The 21,730-nt window shown below is 43.5% G+C and overlaps 1 protein-coding gene and 1 long non-coding RNA gene across 6 annotated transcripts in view; one reads left to right on the top strand and one right to left on the bottom strand.

Moving 5' to 3' along the window:
* Positions 1-13,201, top strand: part of JCAD (junctional cadherin 5 associated) — a 60,038-nt gene extending 46,837 nt beyond the window's left edge. For 3 of the 5 annotated variants that reach the window (XM_077788761.2, XM_085564613.1, XM_077788757.2), the window contains one exon: positions 3,675-9,074. In XM_077788761.2, the coding sequence (XP_077644887.1) occupies positions 3,675-7,401 (3,727 nt within the window). In that variant the 3' untranslated portion in view covers positions 7,402-9,074. Of the gene's footprint in view, positions 1-3,674; positions 9,075-11,340 lie in introns of those variants that run through there. The other 2 variants (XM_085564633.1, XM_021543018.3) reach the window with 1 other exon arrangement.
* On the bottom strand, positions 1,779-21,496 carry LOC146768126 (uncharacterized). Its single transcript, XR_014950768.1, has 2 exons — positions 21,355-21,496; positions 1,779-17,555 (listed from the first exon to the last, which is right to left on the bottom strand). It is a non-coding gene; the product is annotated as an uncharacterized LOC146768126 (long non-coding RNA).
* Between the last annotated feature and the right edge of the window lie 234 nt (positions 21,497-21,730).

Raw genomic sequence — 21,730 nt, 5'->3', positions numbered from 1 at the left:
AGAGGAGACAAATCAAAGAAAATGGGAAAGCTGATCCTGTGGGTGTATAGATGAGAGTTCTCTCTTCACAGGAGAACTCCCTCCTGATTTTGTTCTAAGTAGAGAGAAGAAGCACTTTGCTTAGTTGTTTGTGTGGGAGGAACTTTGTTAGTAACTAGCAAATTTAGTGATAAATAGATATCATCATTAATGAGATCACCTGCTGGAACAAATAGAAAAGTATACTGGTGTTTTCCAATGCTGGGTCTCAGAAGAGTGTATGTAAGGATAGGATCTCAAAATAAAACAGAAGTTGCCAGTGTCCAGAACAGCCCTCTGAAAATTTTTCCACTTTGCTGGCTTTCTTAACAGTGCTTTTGGGCACAAAGGCTGCACCAGTGCCTACAGCTCATGCAGGATGAGCTACTGAGTGCCCAACACCTGCCACTTGCACGCTGGCAGCCAGCAACAGGGTCAGACATTGCCTGCATAGCCCTGCAGTGGCCTAATTCTGCAGGGTTTGGACTTCAATGCCTGTGCCACACTCCTTCACTTTTGGCCCCATTATCTGCATCATGTGAGGTCCTGCTGGTCCAGCATCACCCTAGGGGAAAAGGGCAGCTTCAACCCATGGCTCTGAGCAAGACAGCTCAGTGAAATGTGGTCATACAGCCAGTGCAGGTAGACTGATGGCCTCATTTCTTGTAAAGGCCTAAAATTCACAGAAAGCTAGAAATAGTTTTGGGAATTTTAAACCATTTGAATTAAACTAACTTTATATAGAATCAATTCAAAGCAGTTTATGAGAGCAAATGTGATACTCAATAGAAGCAGGCCTGTTACAAAAGAGTTTATAATGCTAAAATCCACCTCCTTGATCCCTTGGGACCACTCTGTCCCTTGAACTTAAATCTCCACAGTTGGTCCCATGGGACTGCTCCATCCTTGGTTCCATCCTCCTCCCCAGCTATCAGGCACATGGAAGCTGCTGTGTCCAGGTGTGCATTTCTTTGTGCATCAGCACCAGCACATCCTGGAGCGACACAGAATTGTGTAGTGGCAGAGTCAGAGATGAGCTGCTGTGCAGAGGGGCTGTGAAGTCTCTTTGGTGGTATGTCATGGGCACAAAATACTGCACCATGACTGGTACTCATCATTCAGAGATCTAGCATTGCTGAGGCTGCAGTGAAGCATTTTAAACTCGGAGTGGCTCTTGGAAGTTTCCCCTTCCACCCCTTCATTGACTGCAAGACCCAGAAGGGCCACATGCCCTGGAGGGAGGCACTCTCTGCTGCAGCTGTGGCCACCAGCAGTGTGGTTGTGCTGTGCTCCACCACTGCCTGCCTGCAGTGCCTGCATGCAGCTGTGCAGGAGCTGCTCTCCATCACTGAGAGTAGACTTCAGGATGGAGCTGCACTGGAGGGTCCTTGGAGTATCCTTTTCCCACACACAGTGCAGTGTCATCTTCAGAAGTTTACAGCGTCCCTGACAGAGCCTGGCTGTGTAACCACTTCTAGTGCCTTAGCCAGGACTTAGAGAGACAGATACTGTCTGTCCTATGAGTAGATCTTAGGATCAGGTTTAAAATGCTCTAAAAGCCTCCTTCTAAATATCTTTTTTACTGTCATGTGGCAGTGATGACATAGTACAGGTTACATGGCAGTTTTTATCATGTTCTGAAGTTCATTAATGGACCCTAGTTATTAGCCTCTAAAAATAAATTTAGCCTTTTAAACAGATTTTAATAAATGGAGGAGCTTTCTCTCTTTCTGTTGAAAAGGATTTTGGGTTACTTTGTGTTTGTTTTTTTTTTTTTTTAATGGTGAATTAAGCTTTGCAACATCACGGGAAATCTAAAAATCAGAATTTTTAGGTGCTTTTCTAAGAGATGCTACCTCTTAAGCAGGAATCATCTCAAAGAAGTCTGATAGCCTGTGCTGAGCAAGATGTCAAACTAAATAATTATAATGGTCTCTTCTGATCTTGGAATCTGCGACTGTACTTCCTGCAATTTCTGTAGACCCTTTTGCAATGATGGATAAAATCAATCAAAAAGAGCAACCTGTTCATTTTCTCCTCACTCTTGCTGTATCCTGTTTCTCACTTCATTTTGTAAACACAGATACAAATGGTGTCACAGTATGGGGAGGAGATGAAAAGGTAGAAGACAGCATTTGCTCAGCTGTATGTTTCCACATGGAAGTGTTGGTTGTTACTACAATCAGCTTCTGATATAGGAGTGTCCTGTTATATTTCATTGATTTATGGAGATGTCTGTTCCTTCTTGGGGTTCAGCAATCAAACTGTATTTTATGCTTCAGAGGCAGAACATTTTGTTCAGAAGTTCAATCTTAATCCAATTGAATTAATATGAACAAGATGCTCCTTATCCCAGTCTGGTTATTAAACTTGTAGACTCATAGGATGAAAATAATATTCATAAAAGAAAAGTGCCATGGATCTGCATGGCTTAATTTTCATTCTAAATTTTGACTTGTATTATGTCTTCACAAACTCTTATTTAACTAGATCATTGTTTTTAGTAAAAAAGAGCCAGATGACACTGTTTATATACCTTGGGGTGGAGGGAAGAGGAAGAAATTCTTGGATTCTATCTACATACTTGTCCTATTTCTGTCAATTTTGATTTTTCTTTCCAGTCTTAGGCTGGTGGCAGTCACATAGTGTAAAGGCAGTTAGTTATATTGTTGGACACCTTACTTACAAGAATAGCAGAATGCAATTCAAGTAGAAAATTAATTATTTATATAGAAGGGTGCCAATTTTCTTCTGCAGACATGTATAAAATAGTTTACACTCTGTTCAGAACAGACAATGAACCTATTATGTTCATGTAAATCTGTGTTCTGAATTTCTAATCCACAATGTCTAATGTCTTTCATATTTCACTGATAGACTCTTTTATTTAAGAATTTTATACTTCTTTTGAAGTATTTTACATTTTAAATATTGATTCTGTCTTATCCAGAACTGTGTTGATACATCACCATTGTTGTGACATGTGTCATTTAATCCAAAGCACCCAGAAGAAATTTGTTCCCTCAGAATGATGAACAAGAATTAATTCAGGAACTGACATGTTTAATTTCAGCACTTTTACCAGGATGCAGATCATGTTTCTTACAGACTATATCTTATGAAATCCTACCATACAGACACCTACCTGTTCTCCCTGCCTCTGCTCCTTGGAATCCTATTAAACTTGAATACCACAGTAATCTCCTTACATCTATAGATTTTGATTTAGCAGGATACAGAAGTAATTTAAGATGGTCACTTCTGGTTTTAGAATGGCATCTTTGAATCAGAGGCTGGTCTGGGTTGGAAGGGAACTTCAAGATCATCTAGTTCCAAGCCCCCTGCTGTGAGCACGGAGTTTTCTACTGTCCATCAAGGAGAGCTGTGCATGTTTGCACAGCAGGTAACTGTGCATTTGTCACTCTTTCTAACATCTTTGCATAGCTAACAACATGTCAGAAGAGCTTCTTTCCCTTCCTTTACCCATGTTAATTGACTGACTTTTAAATCCTCTCATTAAAATTGCCATCTGGTTGCAAATAGATTACACAAAACCCCATTGGCATAACTCATCATTTGACCTCCTAATGGCTTTACCCATGGCAGAAAGAACAGGCACCTGTGCACACTGCCTCTGACACTGTTTTTTTTTCCAGGGTTTATGACAGGCCTCATTTAGCATGGTCTTCCCAGCCTAAGACTGATAAAGATCTCGCCTACTGGAGAAGACGAGGACAGGACTTCAGTGTGCTGCTGGGCTATTCCCAGAAGGCCAGTGTGGAGATGAAAGGCCTGGCTGCAGCCCCAGGGGCACCCCGGCACCCCAAGGAGAATCAGCTGAAGGTGGGGACAGGTGCAGGGTATGTCAAAAGAAGCGGCTTGCAGGAAAGCTGTGAAGTGCCCAGCGACTGCAAATGGCAAAGTCTGGAAGTAGAGAGCTGGAGTCAGCCAAAAAGGGTAGGGAGGCAAATGTCTGAGGGTGACAGGGAGAAGCTGCTTCAAGAGCTGTATTCGCTGACACTGGGAGACAACGTACTCAGCAGCCACAGCAGGGGGAAATCGCAGTCGTTGCCAAGGGTCCTTTCACCAGAGAGCATGAGGTGTGTGGAAATGCCCTCCCTGACCAACAGTAACAACTCGCTCAGCGTCACTAAAACCCCTTCCTATCCCCCAAACAGACTGAGTGTGGAACCAGCCAAGCACCATGGAACAGGAGGCAGTTTTCTTCCCCTGGTGAAGCCCAAGTATGGGAGACCTCTCAAGCCTCCATCCTATGAACTGCAGCGGCAGACTAGGGCACCTGCAGAAACCGTGGGTTTCCAGGACCACTACCAGAAAGAGGAACCTGTCTCCTACTTAGCCAAAGTCAATGAGCCAAGGCAAGATGCTGGCATTCCAGAATCTGGTTTGGAGCCCCCAGTGTACGTACCTCCTCCTTCTTACAAATCCCCACCGCACCAACACGTGACCCCACATTCCCCCAGTGAAGTGCCTAACACCAACACGTGCGCCAGCAGTGATCCACAGGGTCCTGCAGAGCGGGTTGTCCCCTGCCAACGACCAGCAATGAATACTTTGGAAGTGGGGGGTGACCCTTGCAAAGACAACCATTTTCCTTATGAGAAGCAAAGCCATGCAAGGCGCCCTGCTGACCACCTGCGTTCTGTTCAGTATATTCCCTTTGATGATCCTCGGATACGACATATTAAAATTGCACCACTGGAAGGTCTGCAGGGCAACTCTAACCACACTGAAAATGCATGTAGTCCCAGTTCTGGTTCTTTGCAAGAGAGAAATCTTGAAGTACAGTACAACAGTGCCTTTGTGGATGCATCAAACTTGTCCAGTTCTGCAAAGGGAGAAAGAACTTCTGACAGCTCCACCCATAGCAACAGATGGTTGGCACCGTCCATACGAGATCAGGAAAACTGTGCCTTGCCGGACCAAAGAGATAATTGTAGAGCAACTAATCACAGCCCCCGTAATGAAGCCAGCACAGAGTACATGAAAGGCAAACTTTCTGTAAGAAATTCACATATGGACAACACCTGTGAGACTGTTACAAAAGTGAAAAAGTTTGAACCTGGAACTGGGATGCGGAGCAAAAAGAGTTCAAAGAAAAAAATGAATGAAACTATATTTTGTTTGGTCTCCATCCCAGTTAAATCAGAATCCAATCTGCCAGATACAGATAGGAACAACAACATAACTCACAGCCCTGATAAGAATAGGTTTGGTAACAATGGGGCTTTGCAAGAACAAAGTCTCTTAAGTATGTCTTCAACAGACTTGGAGTTACAAGCGCTTACAGGAAGCATGACCAATAAAAATGAGTTACAAAAACAAGAGCTGTGGAGACCAGAAGAGTTCAAACAAATGAATGACCTCAGATTTATTCAGCCTACAAAACACAGAGAGCTCAAATATTCTGGCTCCTGGCCAGGTGATCAGTACAAAGACCAGCAGACACAGACCAGCTTCTCTGAAGAACCCGAGAGCCCAGAATTTTTCCATGGTACAAAGCCTGGGAAGCCTGATAGTAGCAAACCGCTATCTCCAAAGCTCCCTGGATGTTCAACATCCACAATGGGGGCAAAACAGACAGGGTCACCTTCTGACGAGAGAGGCTGCAGGCAGAGCAATTACAGTATGAAGGGCCAGACTCATCTCAGCCAGTCAAGCAACAGTGCATTTTCCAGGACTGCTGCCTCAGTCCTTCAGTCTCCCTCCCCAAAAGCCCACCAGAACCAGCCTGTGCCTATCCAAGAGAGGGAAAATGGCCTTCTTTCCAAGGGAGATGTAGTTAAGGGAGAGCCCGGTGGTCCCTGCAACAGTACAGAACCGTTTGGGCAGTTCCTGTTGAAACCTGTAAGTCGCCGTCCCTGGGATGCAATAAGTGAGCTAGAAAGTTTTAACAAGGAGCTGCAAGGGCAGGAGGAGAGCACAAGTAGTGAAGAAGATTTGGAAAGTGCTGCAGCTTCTCTGCAGGCAAGTGCCTTTATGCAGAGGAGGGAGTCCAGAAATGAGAAATCAAGCCAGGAGCCAAAACATGGTGGGAAGTCAGAAATGGTTGTGCCAGAGGTGCCTGTATTTAGGTCAGGAAGGGTTAAAAGTAAGTCTGAAAGTTGGAGCATGGGGACAGAACATGGTAGCGAGCCAAGATGTGTTGGGTCAATAGGCTTATCAAAGCCAGGAGGGAGCAGTAAAGGAGTCAGGCCAGCAGATGAAAGTCTGATAGCAGAAATGGGGATGGGGGAACCCAAGAGCAGAAAAAGCAAACAGCCAGTTCATGAGCGCCCTGTCAAAAGAGTTCTGTCCAGTAGCCCAAGTAGTTCATGTCACAGTAATCCTTTCAATAACCCTGTCTTGCAGGAGATGAGTGAAGACCAAAATTACCTAGACTTTGTTAAACTGAGCAAAGGCGCAACTCCCACAAATGATAGGGTATTAGAGAGAGGGTCAGTAGTACGATTGTCACTAACAAAGAGGAACCAAAGGTGCTCTGAGCCAGATTTGAGGTCAGTGGGACTTGATGTGGCCCCAGAAGCTGGTGCCAACAACTCTGATCACTCTTCAGATGCAAATGCAGTGGAAATCCCTATGAATGAGTCATTGCAGGCAAGAGCTGCAAGAATTTTAGGTATAGATATAGCAGTGGAGTCTCTCCTTCCAGATGACCATGTTGGGGCCCACCCAGGCATTAGCCCTTCAAATGGTGCTCAGGACTTTGAGTCATCAATGATAGGGAGCGCAGTAAGTAACAAAGAAGGAAAAAAAGAAGATTCTTATGAAGGCAGACGAAAGTGTGGCTGGACAGAGAGTGCTCTCTTTGTCAGAGCAGGAGGGCGATCTTTATACCCTGTTGAATGCCAGGCCACTCACCAAGAAGCCAGCGCTAAACCACTGGTAACGGAGCAAGTTCTTGAACATCCTGTGAGTCCCAGCCAAGGTGAGGACCAAAACTTGGTTTGCAAGTCCACTGCTTATCAGCATTCAGAAAAGAGAGTGAGGAGCACCTCAAAAGTGATAGAGACACTTCAAGGCAAGCTCACATCTCCACCCAGCCGGACTGCCATGGATCGCTTGGTGCGAATGAAAGAAGTTGATTCCGTGTCGCGGATGAGACGTCTGAGCATTAAGAGCGCAGACTCGGGAGAGGAGGTGGATGAGGAGAAGCTGTCGAAGGTACCAGAGGAGAGAGGAAGCAAACTGGCAAGCTCAGGGGCTGTTTCCAAGCGTGTTATCTCTCTCAGTGAAAATGGATGTTTAGCTGCAATGGACAAGAAGAAGATCGACAGAGATTTTTCATTAGGTAAGACCCTGTTATGGGAGATCCAGATGGGTTCTTGTTTCTTATGTAATGGGCATGATCAGTTTGCTTAAGCCCACATAATGCTCTCAAATAGTAACAGGCTGTAGGTGGTACTATCCTCATCTGGGAGCCACCCACTTTGCTCTCCTTGTGGAAAAGATGAGTGTTCTCCGGTCCCATTTTAGGAATTGTTACTGTAAAACTCACTTGTGATAGAGAAATTCATTCACAGAGACTGGAGTGCTCCCTAAGGTCTTATCTCTGTCTAATTGTTTCAGGGAATGGCCAGGCTAAAACAGTGGAGTTCAAAGACAGTCACTCTAATGCCAGTGTTTGGGAACATGTGGTGATTTAATCATAGCTGCTCCTTGAATGCCAATTTTTTTCCTTCTCTAGTACTTAAGTAGACACATACTATATCATAGTTCAGAAGAAACTAAAAATAAAAATCTGATGTTCTTCTATGAAGCCTCTGGGAAATGGCTGCATATAGAGGCCTGGAAATTTTCTCTCTCTCATGAATATTTTCCAGATCAGATGCTGAGAATGACTATTAACCCCAGGACAAATGGAAAGTTGACTTTTTCAGTGAACACCTTTTTTTTTTTTTTTTTTTTTTTTTTTTTTTTTACTATCTGTTGGTGTTTCTGATCTCTCTAAAACATATAAACTTGTGTAGTCCATATGCATCCCCAAAGTAACATGAGCTATTCCCTCTCTAAAGCATTTTCATTTAGCATTTTATTTAACAACTGAAAATCAGTTGTTGCTATAGACCTGGGTAAAGAGATAAATCTCCCAAGCTACCTGCCTAGTCCCTTAAATAAATTGGAGTGAGCAAACATAGAGTGTGAAAGTTGTTAAATTAGTATTAATCTCCTCCTTCCTTTTTCCATCCTTTCTGTTATAGCTGACACTTTGCCTTGAAATTTGCACAGGTTATTCATTTAACGTTATTGGTAAAAATCTACTCACAGTTTTCCAGTACAGAGGGACTGAAATTAAATTAGGTATTCTTTAAACTGGATTTATGCAATTCCAACTGAAAAGAAATGCTTGTATGAGTTCTAAGCATTGAATCCTGCAGCCTTGAAGCCTTTTTCTCCGTGTTTTTTCTGTATCCTGCATCTTTGTCTCTTTCTGCTCTGAACTGTATTTCTCCAGATCAGATTTTTTAAACAGACTGATTCAGCTTTCTTGTACCCATCAGGTCTAGTATGCCCCACATGCATTTCATATGCTTTCCTCCCTTGGGGTTTCTGCTGGAGTGAAGAAAATAACTGTTGTGGTGACATGACTTCAGGGATGTATCAAAACAGATTGTGTGTGTTTTATTGGAGACTTATTCTGCAGTAAATTAGGTCTAAATTTATCCCTCTTGCTGACAATGCTGGGCTTATATTCTGCAGTGTGTTCCCATTGTAGCAGCTTCCTCACAGCCATAACAGCCCTCCCCATGTTTGGATGGCATGAATGTCCCTTCCTGCTGTGCATGTCCAGTACTGCAGGGTGACTCACATGGGGTGGGCAGGTGGCTTCTTGGCCTCTTCCCATCCAAAGAGACCCTGATTTGTTGCTGGTCCCAAAAGCTTCACCTTACAGTGGGATTTAGATTCATGTTTGTAAAAAGACCTCATGTTGTGTTTTCCACTTGTAAATCTCACTCCAATTTTCACAATAGCTCACTGGTACCATTGAAAGCCCAAAAGAGAATTAATCCTGAGAAACCATTGTATTTGTTGCTTCAAAGCGCTAATATTCCATTCTAAAAGGTCACTCTATTTGGAGCAAGGTAGGGTGATATTAGTCTTATAATTGCAGACTGGTCCTGCCACAGAGGCTGCAGCCCTTAGCAGAAACAGGCTTTCACATGTATAATGTAGCTTGGCAGATGAACAGTCATCTCGGAGTAGGAGCCCTGCCAAAACTGAGTACAAGAAGTTCATCTTACCATGCAAATACTGCCATTAGGAGAACATCTCTAAGTGTTCCCAAATGCATTGGATGTCTTTTCTCCTCTGCTGTTTGAAGACATGAGTCTGCTAATCTGGCTTTGTTTCTGTAGAGAGCATTTCAACTGAGTTTAACCAAATGTTGAATAAGCATTTCTGTATCAGTGCTAGAACTCCAATGTCTGTCCCCCTCAAAAGGGTGACCTGGCCTGTCAGTCTGGCACTTTTGTGTCTTTGGTTTAGGTGCTGAGGCCATGGGAAAACTTTCAGGGAATATAGTGAGCCATGCAGAGGCTCCATGTCTTGTGGCCTGGTTTTCTCCCTTCCTCCCCACTGCTGTCCTGCCACTCCCTGAAACAGTGAGCACCTGAAATTTTGTGGGGAATTCTGTTAATGAGAAGGTGTCTGGCCTTAGGAAAATCAGGTTTCTGAAATGCAAATCCATTTTTATTCTTAGGTTGACCTGTCACAGAACACTTCAAAATTTTATCTTCTAACAGTTTAGATGGCAAAATATTTACAATCAAAAAAATGTTACTACTTTAGAGACATCTTCATAAGCCATCAGTGCATTAAGCTTAAAAAGATGCAGCATTATCCTAGAGCACACTAGCTCTCAAAAACTTGATTCCTGTTGATTTTTTGCATTCATGTGGTGTCTGTTTGGAAATACCAGAAAAGGTTTAGCAGAAATCATAGGTGTTGCTGGCACAGACTCCTTTCTTGGCTGGACTAGCAGCTTGAGGAGGGTGGGCAAGAGAAGTGATAAAAGATTCTGCAACACAAATCTACCCACTGGGGCCAAATCCAGAAGTCCTTTTTTAGACAGTTCCCTCTTGACATGAGTGTGGATTTAGGAGATGGACACTTGCACATAGAAGCAAAAATTTCCCAGGAGGATTTTTATACTTTTTGTGTTTGAATGAAGACATTCACTCACATCAACACTAAAGTCCTGAGGATGAATGTTTTACTCCAAAGTGTGATATTTGTGTGTGGAATTATTTTCATGCTCAGCTGTTTAAATGTGAGCGCAGTGGGAGTTCAGCCTACGGGAGGGACGTTTAAGGTTAGCCCAGCTACTCAGGTTGTGTAAGAGCAGAAGCAGCACGCGGCAGCATGGCTGCACTGGTTTGTCCGGGCCCCTCTGCGCCTGCACACTCCTCCCTAGGTAGCCCTGGCTCCTACAGGCCATGACCCTGCACATCAAGGGCAACTCAGGTGTCTGCATGATGGCACTGGGCAGGCAGACCTCACAGGGCAAAGGCTTTTCGTTGCAATCCTGTCCCAGTATGACAAGGGTGAAGGAAAAGGCTCGTGTCTGCTCACCTCATGGCCAACAGTGGGATAAATCCAATTAAGAAATCTGATAGAAGAGTGTCCTCAGGGATTTGGGAAAAGGAAAAACAACCTGTGGCATGTCTTGTGAACTGGCAGGAGGGAGGCTGGAAGTGAAGAAGAGTGTTAGTAAGCCATTCCAGTGCTTTAGTGAATAAGGCTGAAACATGAGCTGCAGTTTTGCAGACTGAAGCAAGACAGACTAACCATAGTGATGCAATGCAGCTGTGCTTTCCTGTTTTCTGTTGAATTAATCTGAAACTAAGGATTTGCAATCAAATGAAAAGACCCTGATGACTGTATGGCATAATCACTCCTTCAGCCAGCCTTACACACCCTGCTAGGATGCTTAAAGCATTTGCTGGTCCTTAGTGTTCAGTACAAGGGGGAGCAAATCTTATGTCTCTTTCTTCCTGTCAAAGCACCTGAAAACTGGAACTAATCACTTAGCATTCAGTGTGCTTGTTCCTACCTACCCAAGGCCTTCCCAAATTCTGTCTTCATGCGTTTGATCAGAGTTGTTCCTCAATTATACTGGTAAAAATACAGCATTTGAGTTAGGAATCTAATATGTATCTTTAATGTAGCAAGCTTTATCACCTTCTCTTTTTTTTTAAAAATAAAAACCAGGGAAAAGATGTGTCATTTCCACAACTAGAAATATTGAATATATTTCACAATACATTATTAATAGTGTTTTCTTGATTTTTTTTTTTCCAGATACATATGACCCCACCAAAGTTGAAAAGGTGTGAGATTAATGAAGAGGAGAATAGAGAAATTTTGCTAAACTAAGAATGTTTCACTGATTTTTTTTTCTGGGTGCTTTTTGTTTGATTTTTGTTCTTTAACATTTGGAAATTGTTTCCTTTGTGATGTTCATGGTGTACTGATAATGCCTTTACCACTGCCACTAGGAATTAGCTATTCATGTCCAAAACTGTTGCACAGACCACAGAAAAATGACTTCTACATTGGAACCATCTGGCTTTGTAGTGTTTAAGACAATACCTACAATTGGCAAAGAGTTTTCATCTGAACTTTATTTCAGTCTTTAGCAAGGATAATGAAATGCATCATGTGAGGTGTTACATTGGTGTAAATGTAAACGTGGGAAATTTGTGAAATTATTTTTAAAAGAATGTGAATCTATAAGCTAAACTTCTGAGTATCTACATTCTAAACTTTGTTTAACTTAAGGGGTTTTTGGCCATAAGTAGAAAGTGCTGCTGCACTGTGTGGGGGAAGGAATGTGAAAAAATGGTAGCAAAGACTGATTGTGAAATTCTCTCTGACTTCGAGAGTTTGAATTTACTTGGATTAAATACTTACTTGCCACCTATAAAGAAGAAAAACAAAACCCAAAATCTTCTAAAAGATGGAAGACTTTTGTAGTACAGTGTACAGAATATGTAATTATAGTAGTTGGCAACTATGTTTCAAACCAATGCAAAGTATACCACTGGCTGTTTTGCACTCAGTATTACCTGTTTTTGTTTTGCTGTTTAGAAATTCTTTATATGAAAGAATAGTAGCTGGTTTAAAATAGCCCATTTTAACAAAGTAACTATATTTCTTGTTACAGAATACTATCTATTTTTCTACGTTGTAAACAATTGCTAACAAGTGGCAAGTATAAAGAAGTATTATTATTATTATTATTATATTTTAAGAAGACTTATTCCTCTGAGTGAAGGTGCCCCAAGCAGATTTCACTTGTATATCTTAATGCACACACCATATTGCCACTTACTCAGTAGTGCTACCTTATTTTGCTCTGAAAAAAAGCCATCTATCTATCTATCTATCTATCTATCTAGCATCTATCCATCTATCTACTACAGGGTTAGTTTCTAATTTTTCCCACTCAACCCTTGGATCATTTTTCTTGGACCCACTTTCTGAAACACACCGAGAACTCTCCAGGCTGGTGCTGCTGCCATTCCATCCCAGGGACACTGATTACCCAAAAGTGGGTTTGGATCTTTGTCCCAGTGTTGCCGAGTGGCTCAGATAAAATACCTGCTCACTTTCATGTATTTGTTCCCTTTTACAGATTATGAGTTTGCATTAGGCCAGTGCACAAAAGTAAACAAAACTGGATTCTTCTTCCCTGAAGTCACCAGGTGTTGCTGGGGAGAAGTTCAGGTGTCTTTTTGATGGCATTTAAATACATGGCTTTAAATATATTTTATCTGCACACACAAATGCATGAATTACAGAATTTATAATAAAGCCTATGCATTCTGCCCTTTGATCCTGAATTAGCCTGCTAAGTATCTTTGTCTTAAAAACCTTTATGTCCATTCCTATAAATTTTTTCTAAGTACCTGTGTACTAATATTTTTCTGATGACTTGTTCATGTACTTCACCAGTCTATTCTATTGGCCTTTTCTGGGTTTTAGCATAATTTTATTTTTAAAAATCTTGTAATTTCTTGAAATATTTTTTCCTATGTCTGTAATTTGGAAAGAACGATTGGGAAAAACATTCATCCTGTGTTTTGGCAGCAAGAGTTTCTTGTCTGTAACACATGATTCTGTTACATATGGACTATTTAAAGCTTGCTTGAAAAGAAAATGTGGTGTATAATTTATTTTATTAACTCTTGCACATGCCGTGTAGCAATACTTGTTGACAAACTGTTCCTACCACTCTTAAGATATTCACCTCTCTTCATCACCATCTAGGACATCCAGGGACTTGTAAATAGCTACAAAACATGTTTCTCCCCACTCTGAATACTGCACATAAAAAACAGTTCTGAAAGAACTTCATCAATTCTCATCTTCCCACTAACCAGTGAAGCTGAGATTCATAGCAATTAATTGACAGTTTCAGTTTAACCTTGATTGCAGAAGAACTGTAAATTGTCCCATATAAGCATTCCTATTACCTTCAGTTCTACACAGAGCAAAAGTTTTCTGTGCATTGTATTTTCTTCTGTTAGGAATAGGTTTATTGATTCTGCAATGTGTCTGTTTCATCAGTTATGTCAAGTAATTACTTTTCCAAAGCACATATGCATCAAAGATCTTAAAAAAAACCCAAACAAAAACACCAAAAAAAGAGAAAAAAACCACAAAAAAAAAAAAAAAGAAAAAAAAAGAAAAAAAGACAGAAAAAGGAAAAGAGGCAACAGTATTGCAGAGGGAGTTTTATTGGCCAAAACCAAAAAATTACAACCTAAGAAGTAGGTAAGTTTTGTTTTGTAGTAGTACATGACTGACCAGTGGATGAAGGAGCAGAGTTAGTACTCTTTTAGAAATGGTGTGTTCCTCTAACAACACTGGTAATTTCATTTGATGCTATGATACAGACAACTGAGAAATTCATAGAGTTTTCTGAACAATTTTGCCTCAGTGTTTCTACAATGTTGATGCCATGGGTCAGCTATTGGAATGGACTGGATTGTACCATAGCTGAACTGCCTTTCCAGAAACCTTTTGTCAGTTTGCAGTAAACAGAGAGCCCCTTTTATTACAGACATGGTTAAAAACCAGTAAATGGCGACTGCCTGTCTCAATGGGTACATAAAACTGTCTTGGCAACAGCTGTCACTGGTAATGGCAACAGCAGGAGCTCAGGGCTGAGCGGGTGCAGAGGTGGAGGATGCAGCAGACTGCTTCCAGTCCCTCGTGCAATGCAAGCACAGTGAAAAGTGAGGAACTCTGCCTTTATCCTAGGGGGAAGAGCAGAGCTAGAACCTCAAAAAATACATTTTTGCAACGTGCTGTGTATCTAGCTCGTGCTGCTGCTATGCTGTTGTAGCTGAGGAAGCGGTTGTTGGGGGAAGATACTGGTTTAATGAGCGTTCTCAGAAATTCGTGCAAAAAAACCTCAAACCTGACTGATCCATACGTTTTAAAAAATGTTTAATGGGGATGCTCGGGACCTGGATGGCTAAAGCGGACCTGCCATCTCCTTCCCTTTACCCTGCTGAAATCCAGAAGGCACAGTCACATCCTGAGGGGCTGATACCAGTAACAGCGGCTGGTGGCAGGGAGATAAAAACGAATACGACGTTCCAAGCTCCTATCTCCTATATGAGGAAGAGAAGCCACCCGTGAACTCCGGGGCTACTGAACGGCCCGAGCCCCGCGGACGGGGCAGGACGGCCTCTCCCGGTGCGGTAGGGGGAGCGGGATTGGGATCGGGATGGGGAGCGGGAGTGCGATCGGGACTGGGATGCGGAGCGGGGACAGGGCGGGCTCTGCCCGGGGGCGACTCATCTGGGGAGGGCAGCGCGCTCCCTCCTGCGGTTCCCGAGCGCCAGCAGGAAGTTGCTTTCCCTGAAAAAACGCTGTTTGCGGGTCCCACGCATCCTCCTTCCTAGAGTCGTCTGGAACTGGACAAAGTGCGGTCTGAGCAGAGCTCTTCCGTGTTTGAAATGCCACCACCACCACAGCTAAAGGAGGAGATGTGAAGGCAAAGGAGGGAAATGCCTCTGAATGACTTGAGACCTCCAGTGACAGAAATGCCCGGTGATACAGTACACCTGACCAAGCGTCACTCATCAGACATTAACTCGAGAAGTCTTCCCCAGGCATAAGAAGGGCTGTTGTGTTTCATATCACTGGTTTGTCTTTATTGAAAACACCAGCATCATGTATCAAAACCATCAAGTTTCCTTGACTCAGCTCCTGATGTGGGGAGCAAGTCTTTGTACTGAAACATCCAATGACAGCAGGAAGACAGGAAGGACAGCAGTGCTTAAATTGGTAAAGTCACAAAATGAACCTCTCACCCAGAGAAAATAATCAGTCCTATCAAAGCTTATTTAAGGATAAATACTGGAATTTTGCAAAGTATTTCTGTTTAGTATCACAAATCAATATAAATATCTAGAGTCAACATTCTGTTGCCTTTGCCACATGGATAGCCAGCTGAAGGTTAGTTTTATAGTGCTTGACCTTCTCTTTGGGTTAAAATGTTGATATGTTCTTCACTGCCTCTTTTCAAAAGGAAAAGAAAAACAGTGGAGTGATTGGTAGAAATGCAGAAATCAAATGTTCTTGCATTTTAAATGATAAAACTTCTTGCAATTGCTAAGTGGGCCCTTTTGTCCAACTTCAAAATCGTACAGGCAAGTATATGTGAGAAATGAATCTTTACTTGGCAGGAGCCTTCAGCTCAAAGAAGATAGACAAAACAGTGCTAAAAAGAATGGAGAGAACTGACAGCTTGTTAGACTTTTGAATGTTTTGTGTGAAGCTGTCCTTTTGGAAGACATTGGTTTTTTTCTTGGTTGAGGATCAAACAATTCTCTAATTTTCCTCCACTGGCAATAAGCCACAGTGCTGGAGCCCTAATTTACTGGAGTGGGTTTTAATTACAAGTGGAGTCTACAAAATTTAGACTTCTATTCTTCTACATAATCCAAATAAAGGTTCAAGCTGAAGATTTCATGAAATTATGAATATATTACTGAATTAATTAGAAAAATTGAAAAATTGTGATTTCTTATTCAAATTTGCATGAAAATGTTCACTGTCCCTTCCCTGTGGACTAAATGAAACCTGTTTACCGTCAATTATATTTTCAAAGAAAAAAAATGTTTCAAACAAAGAAAAAGGGAAATCCTGATATCAATAGCAAAGCCTAAACCACAGTGCTACCTCCCACCCATGCTGAAAAATATGTTTGCAATATGGCATGCAGAGCTGCACAGCAGGGAGAGGGTGAAGGGAACTTAAATCAGAATTGACCGACACATGGCTGAGATTAGAAATAGAAATGAAATTTCCCAGCCAAGAGAAACCACAATAACATACATATTATAAAATGAAGGAGGAACTTTCTACCCCTAACAGCCACAATCTCAGCTTTCTTTAGAGCTCTGGATCAGCAGAGAAAATAATCAGAACCATTCTGAAAGCCATTCCTGACCTGGAAGGGAAACAAGGAGATATATGTGCTAGATAGTTAATCACTATCCATGTGTCTTTGTCCTTATACAATACAGATAATTCTCCACACTGGCTTTTAAGGTACTGTAGCCTTTCTCCAAAACAAATACTTTGTCATTTCCTTAGTTTTCTTCTCTCACTAGTCCACAGGCAGATTTAGTGGGATAAAAATAGAGGAAATAGGCATAAGCAATTATAATACTATTTATATGATACCAGAAGATGAACATGTTTTAAGAATTTTCTTTGTATTTTTTTCTGCACAATGCAAATCCTGTTTCTGCGCTTAAAAGTAAACCAGAGGGGTGCTTTTATTCAAGATGAGACATATTCCAAATAAAGATTTTGCATGAGTACACTACTCAGTGATGTTGTTGATGTAGTTATGAGGCAAAATGGAGCATGTGCTCTGATGTTTGCACTGCCTTCAAGAAATATAAATGTATTGGTGAAGTGTTAAAAGGCTGCAGTATTCTCCAGGAGTCTGCTACTTCCAAACCTGGTGTCTATAGAATGAGATTTTTTTTTTCTTTTAAAGAATTTCTTTCCATATCCACACTGTCTCAGACCAGCAGATGCATTAATTTCCAGGTTGTGTTCTGTTTGTTTGCTACCTGTAGGGTGTGTTCTGCCTCTCAAGGGCAGATTCCTCATTTACTGCCTGGCAACCAGCCATGTGCTCCAGCCAAACCTACGCCATCAGAACATTTTCCACTCCATGTCAGTGTTTTCCCCTCCCTTTCCAAAAGTTGATATGGCACTGGGATAGTTTACTTTGGCTGTGTTGCAGTAAAGAATGGCATGTTCTGTATCTGTGCTGATAGGACTTCAATAGAGCTAAGTTATCAAGTTAATACAATTTTTTTTTTCCCTAGGCAAAACTGTAGGTTGCTCATGGCTAGAACATGCAGCTCTGTCTTTTGTGACTGGTTCACAAGCAGGTTAGACTTACTGTCACACTCACATGTATTGCTGTGTAGAAGCAGTGGATTCATCCCAGTACCTCTCACATGTCACCAACAAACCTGTGGAACAAAAGACCCAATAGATCTGGGGAGGCTGAAGATAGAAATAATTTTGGCAGTTTTGCTCTCCTCTTCATCATCCAGCCAACCTGATCTCACTATACTCTCTTCTTCCCCACCTGCTTGAACAATAAAAGTCTCTAGTCCAGCATAATCCCACCTTCCATCCAATTTGAGTCTAGAAACCAATTTTCCTACATTTTTTTCCACTGGTAGGAGAATGCTTGCAGCTCTTTTCATTTGCTGATTTACAGGAGGTTTTGTCTCTACTCTTTACTTTAGTTTTGACCCCTGAATCAATATAAGCATGTTGTTCATTACTTTTTGCAGATGTACATAATAGAATGGGCCCATTTGCTATTAGCTACAAAAGGCAGAAGTCCTCAGGGTCCAAACTTTCCTGTTACATTGAGACCCAACATTTCGAAGAAAGGGGCTGGCCATATGTTGGGGAACCCACACTCAGCTTCTTAGGAAAGGTGAAAGCATTGGAGCTTTCTGCACTTGCTACCACCCACCCTCTCTGCTGTATCAAGGCTGATGCCAGCCCCTCCAGCAGGTCGACATCTCTCACTTTTGCTCTTGGATGTCACCTAGCCAGCACTCTCATGCCATGCTCCAGGGGACACATGTTCTGCTTGCTGCTACCAGACAGGGTCTGGGGCTGGACAGCACAGTCTGTACCCCTGCCAAACAAATCTGTTGGCGCTCAGGCCCACCCTGCCTGCAAAGCACATCAGTGGGAAAGTGTAGTGATAGCTAAGGGTGAGCAGAGGCTGCTCAGCTCTCACTCAGAAGTTTCCTTGCTAAGTCAATCAAAAACCCTCCCAGATGCACGGCTTCCCTGCTTCCCTTCACCCCCTCTCCAGCACTAACTGGGAGAGCCACAAGCTCACTCGCCCTTTGCCACTCTAGCCCACACATGCCTGACCCTTGATAATTGGGTAAGACCCTCAGCTCTTATCTTACTCTACACACACCTCATCTTCTTTATCTCTCCCACTGACCTCTCACAGCCCCTTTGTTTGACCTTTCTGGGCAACAATGCTTTGTTACCACATTCAGTTAAAGCTATTTTATCTCTCAAAATCGTCCCTTACTTGGGGGAAAGAAAAACAGGCCAGGGAATCCCTTTGCATCATTTATGCAGTGAGGTGCTAGCACCGGCCTGCAGAAGTGTGATACCTCAGGAGATGATGCAGAAAGGAAGGAAGCCAACTCCTTCCTTTTATCCCTTAAAAGATCACTTATTGTAACAATAATTAAGATCAAGGCAAATTCCTGGGAAAAAAATAAAAGAAAAATACCCTAAAATCTCTTTGAGGTGCTCTACTATGCTCTGTAGCAGTGTATTTACAGGCCAGCTGTATGTAGCTCACTTTGTCATTGACAGCCAGTCCCTGGGAAGGGGTGGGCAGATGTTACCTTAACCAGGGAGCTTCAGCTTCTCCTCTTAACCCTTCCCTACATGATTTAATCTGCAGTGTATTCAGACTTCCCTTCCATGTACTGCCCCAGGTACAGCCTTTAGCCTTTCAGCAAAGTCAACAACACCAGTACCCTGAAACCCACAGAGCCATGCGCGTGGTGACCTGGCCAGCTCATGTAATTTGAAGTGGCAGGGGGTTATGACATTTTTTGGGCAGGAAAGCTTGTCATTTGTCCCATTTTCTCATTATTATTGTAGCATAATGTTTAGAGTATAAAGGAAGTCCTCTGCTCTCCCAGTGGTGGGTCACACTATAAATACCCCAGATGGCACAGGACAAGGAGGGCTGTAAAACTCAGGATGTGGGTCACAGGATGGCTGTCTGCTTGCTGTCTGAGGGAACACGATAATAAACTCTTCCAAAGAGCTCTGATAACACCACATGAAAGGAGCACAAACACTGTGGAGGGGATCTTCGGCTGCTGTAAAATGTCACTGCTCTCTTCAGTTCATGATATGCTGCTTTTCTTATTTCCTTCCCTTCTCAGCCTCCTCCTGAGTGCCTGGGGTTGAAAAGTATCCACAAACCAATTTTTGCCTTCTGCATTACTTTCCAGCTCCTTTTCTCTCTCAGAGCAGACACACCTCCATGTTCCTGCAACATCATCCTTAACCTACGCAGCTCTCATACAATTCTGACACTTCAGCCAAGTGCCCTGAAGGATATCAGCACCATGCCAAAAATACAGAGACCTTTTCCCTGCCCCCAAGGGTCACAGGCACAACAGGGAGGAGATTCAGAACAGTCAAACAGAGGCCACCAGGTTCCTGGGACAGATTTTAAAAAGAAACATTCCTTATATAAAAATCATCCTTTATTCTCCTGGAGAAATTAAAAACAAAATTCAGGGATTTTGTCAACTCATGCAATAAGAGGATGTTCATTGAGAACATTGTGCCTATTACTGCAGTTTTATTATCAAAACATTATTGGCTATGTTTTCAATGTTTTAATAATCCTTGGATAATGTATTTGCTAAGATTTGAAAGAGTATTTGGGAGTAGTTGGAATAACAAGGCAATGGAGGATTGATTTCAAACCTTCAGAAATGGTCTTTGCAAATCCCCTTTTGCCCCCACCCCAAAAGCCCACCCTCAACCTTTCAAACCACCAAATCCTGGTGTGGACAAAGCTCTATGGAGTGTCTATTCCAGACTGATAAATGCTGGGGACTGAATTTATATCTGTACAGTTTTGTTAATGGCTTAGAAATTACACTGCTTTAGCTATGCAAGTGAAGCAGTATAGTTTTGTAATGTAAGTCCACATTTCACCTCGACAGAGTTGAAAGGTGCAACTCATGGCTCCTGAGGCAAAGCAGATTTATTTATTTTTTATTCTCCTTCCCCCTGAGATAGGAACTGCCCTCTGCTGCTGAATCAGCAGGATGTGCCCCGTGACACTGACTTTAGCTGTGTGGAAAGCTGTTAATGGGTCTGAAATCCATCCCTTAGCCCACCCTCTCACACAGCGGGCACGGGAGAGGCAGGGAGCCGAGCAAACAGCATGGGAGAGGGAAGCGGAGACCCCTGATACACACAGCTGCTATCTGTGATAAGCTGCATCCTGTGCCACGCTGCAGCAGGGAAGGCGCTTGAACTCCAAGACCCTTCCTCAGTTCAATCCCTATCTGACAAACACACAGCAGGCAGCTGCAGGAAAAAAAGCAAAGTTCAACCCATCCCAAATGACTCAGTTTCTAAGATTTCTGACCAATTTCCTAAAACTCTGCCCTGAGGGTTTTTTTAGGCAGTGTCAGTAAATTTGAACGATATAAATAACTGAAGGAGTTCGTAATAGCTGTGGGGTGGTGATGCAAAGAGATAGAGCTGAGATGGGGGTGAAATCACCTCAATTATGTGAGGGAGGGCAGTGAAAAACCAGGCTGCTTTCAGGAGAGCGTCTTGTTTGAACGGCTGCAGCGAGCTCGGGTCTCCCAGCAGCCGCAGCCCAGCCGAGCGTGGCTGTGGCTGTTGGCTCGCGTGTGCCCCAGCACTGAGCACGGCCCCTCTCACACTGCGTGCCGCCGTGCTCCTCAGCAGAAATCGCTGGGAAGGCAGCAGCAGATCTTCTCCACGTCCTCCTCAGGGACCCTCCTCACGTTAGCAGAGACAAAAGTCACGGCTATGATGTGTGTCTGCCTTAACTTCATGTCGCTATGTGACGCGCCGCTGTCCCGCCCCCTCCTCAGGTGCGTCCCGACCCCAAGCCTTGTACAGCCCGCGGGGACTGCCCGTGCTCCCCACGGCCGGCGGTGCCGTCCGGGAGGCCGCTCCCGTGGCGGGAAGGCTGCCACCGCACCTGGCTACCTGTTTGTTTCTTTTCCGCAAAAGATTGTTCCTCAGTGAGAACTCATCTCGCTGCTGTTTTGCCCATATCGGTGCTCTCGTCTGAGGCAGAAGGCGAGCGGCGCGCCCGCCTCAGCCCGGCCGCGGGCCCGGCGCAGCAGCGCCACCTGCGGGCCGGGAATGGCGCCGGGGGCGCTGCCGCGGCCGCGGGGAGCGGCGGGGAGAGGCCGCGCCCGGCCCGCACCCAAACACTCACCCGCACCCGCACCCGCACCCTCACCCGCACCCTCACCCTCACCCGCACCCTCACCAGCACCCTCACCCTCACCCTCACCCTCACCCTCACCCGCACCCTCACCAGCACCCTCACCCGCACCCTCACCCTCACCAGCACCCT

The sequence above is a fragment of the Lonchura striata genome, chromosome 2 (assembly GCF_050655825.1).
Source record: "Lonchura striata isolate lonStrDom1 chromosome 2, ASM5065582v1, whole genome shotgun sequence".
Lineage (NCBI taxonomy): Eukaryota > Metazoa > Chordata > Aves > Passeriformes > Estrildidae > Lonchura > Lonchura striata.
This window is presented reverse-complemented; position numbering and strand designations above follow the sequence as displayed.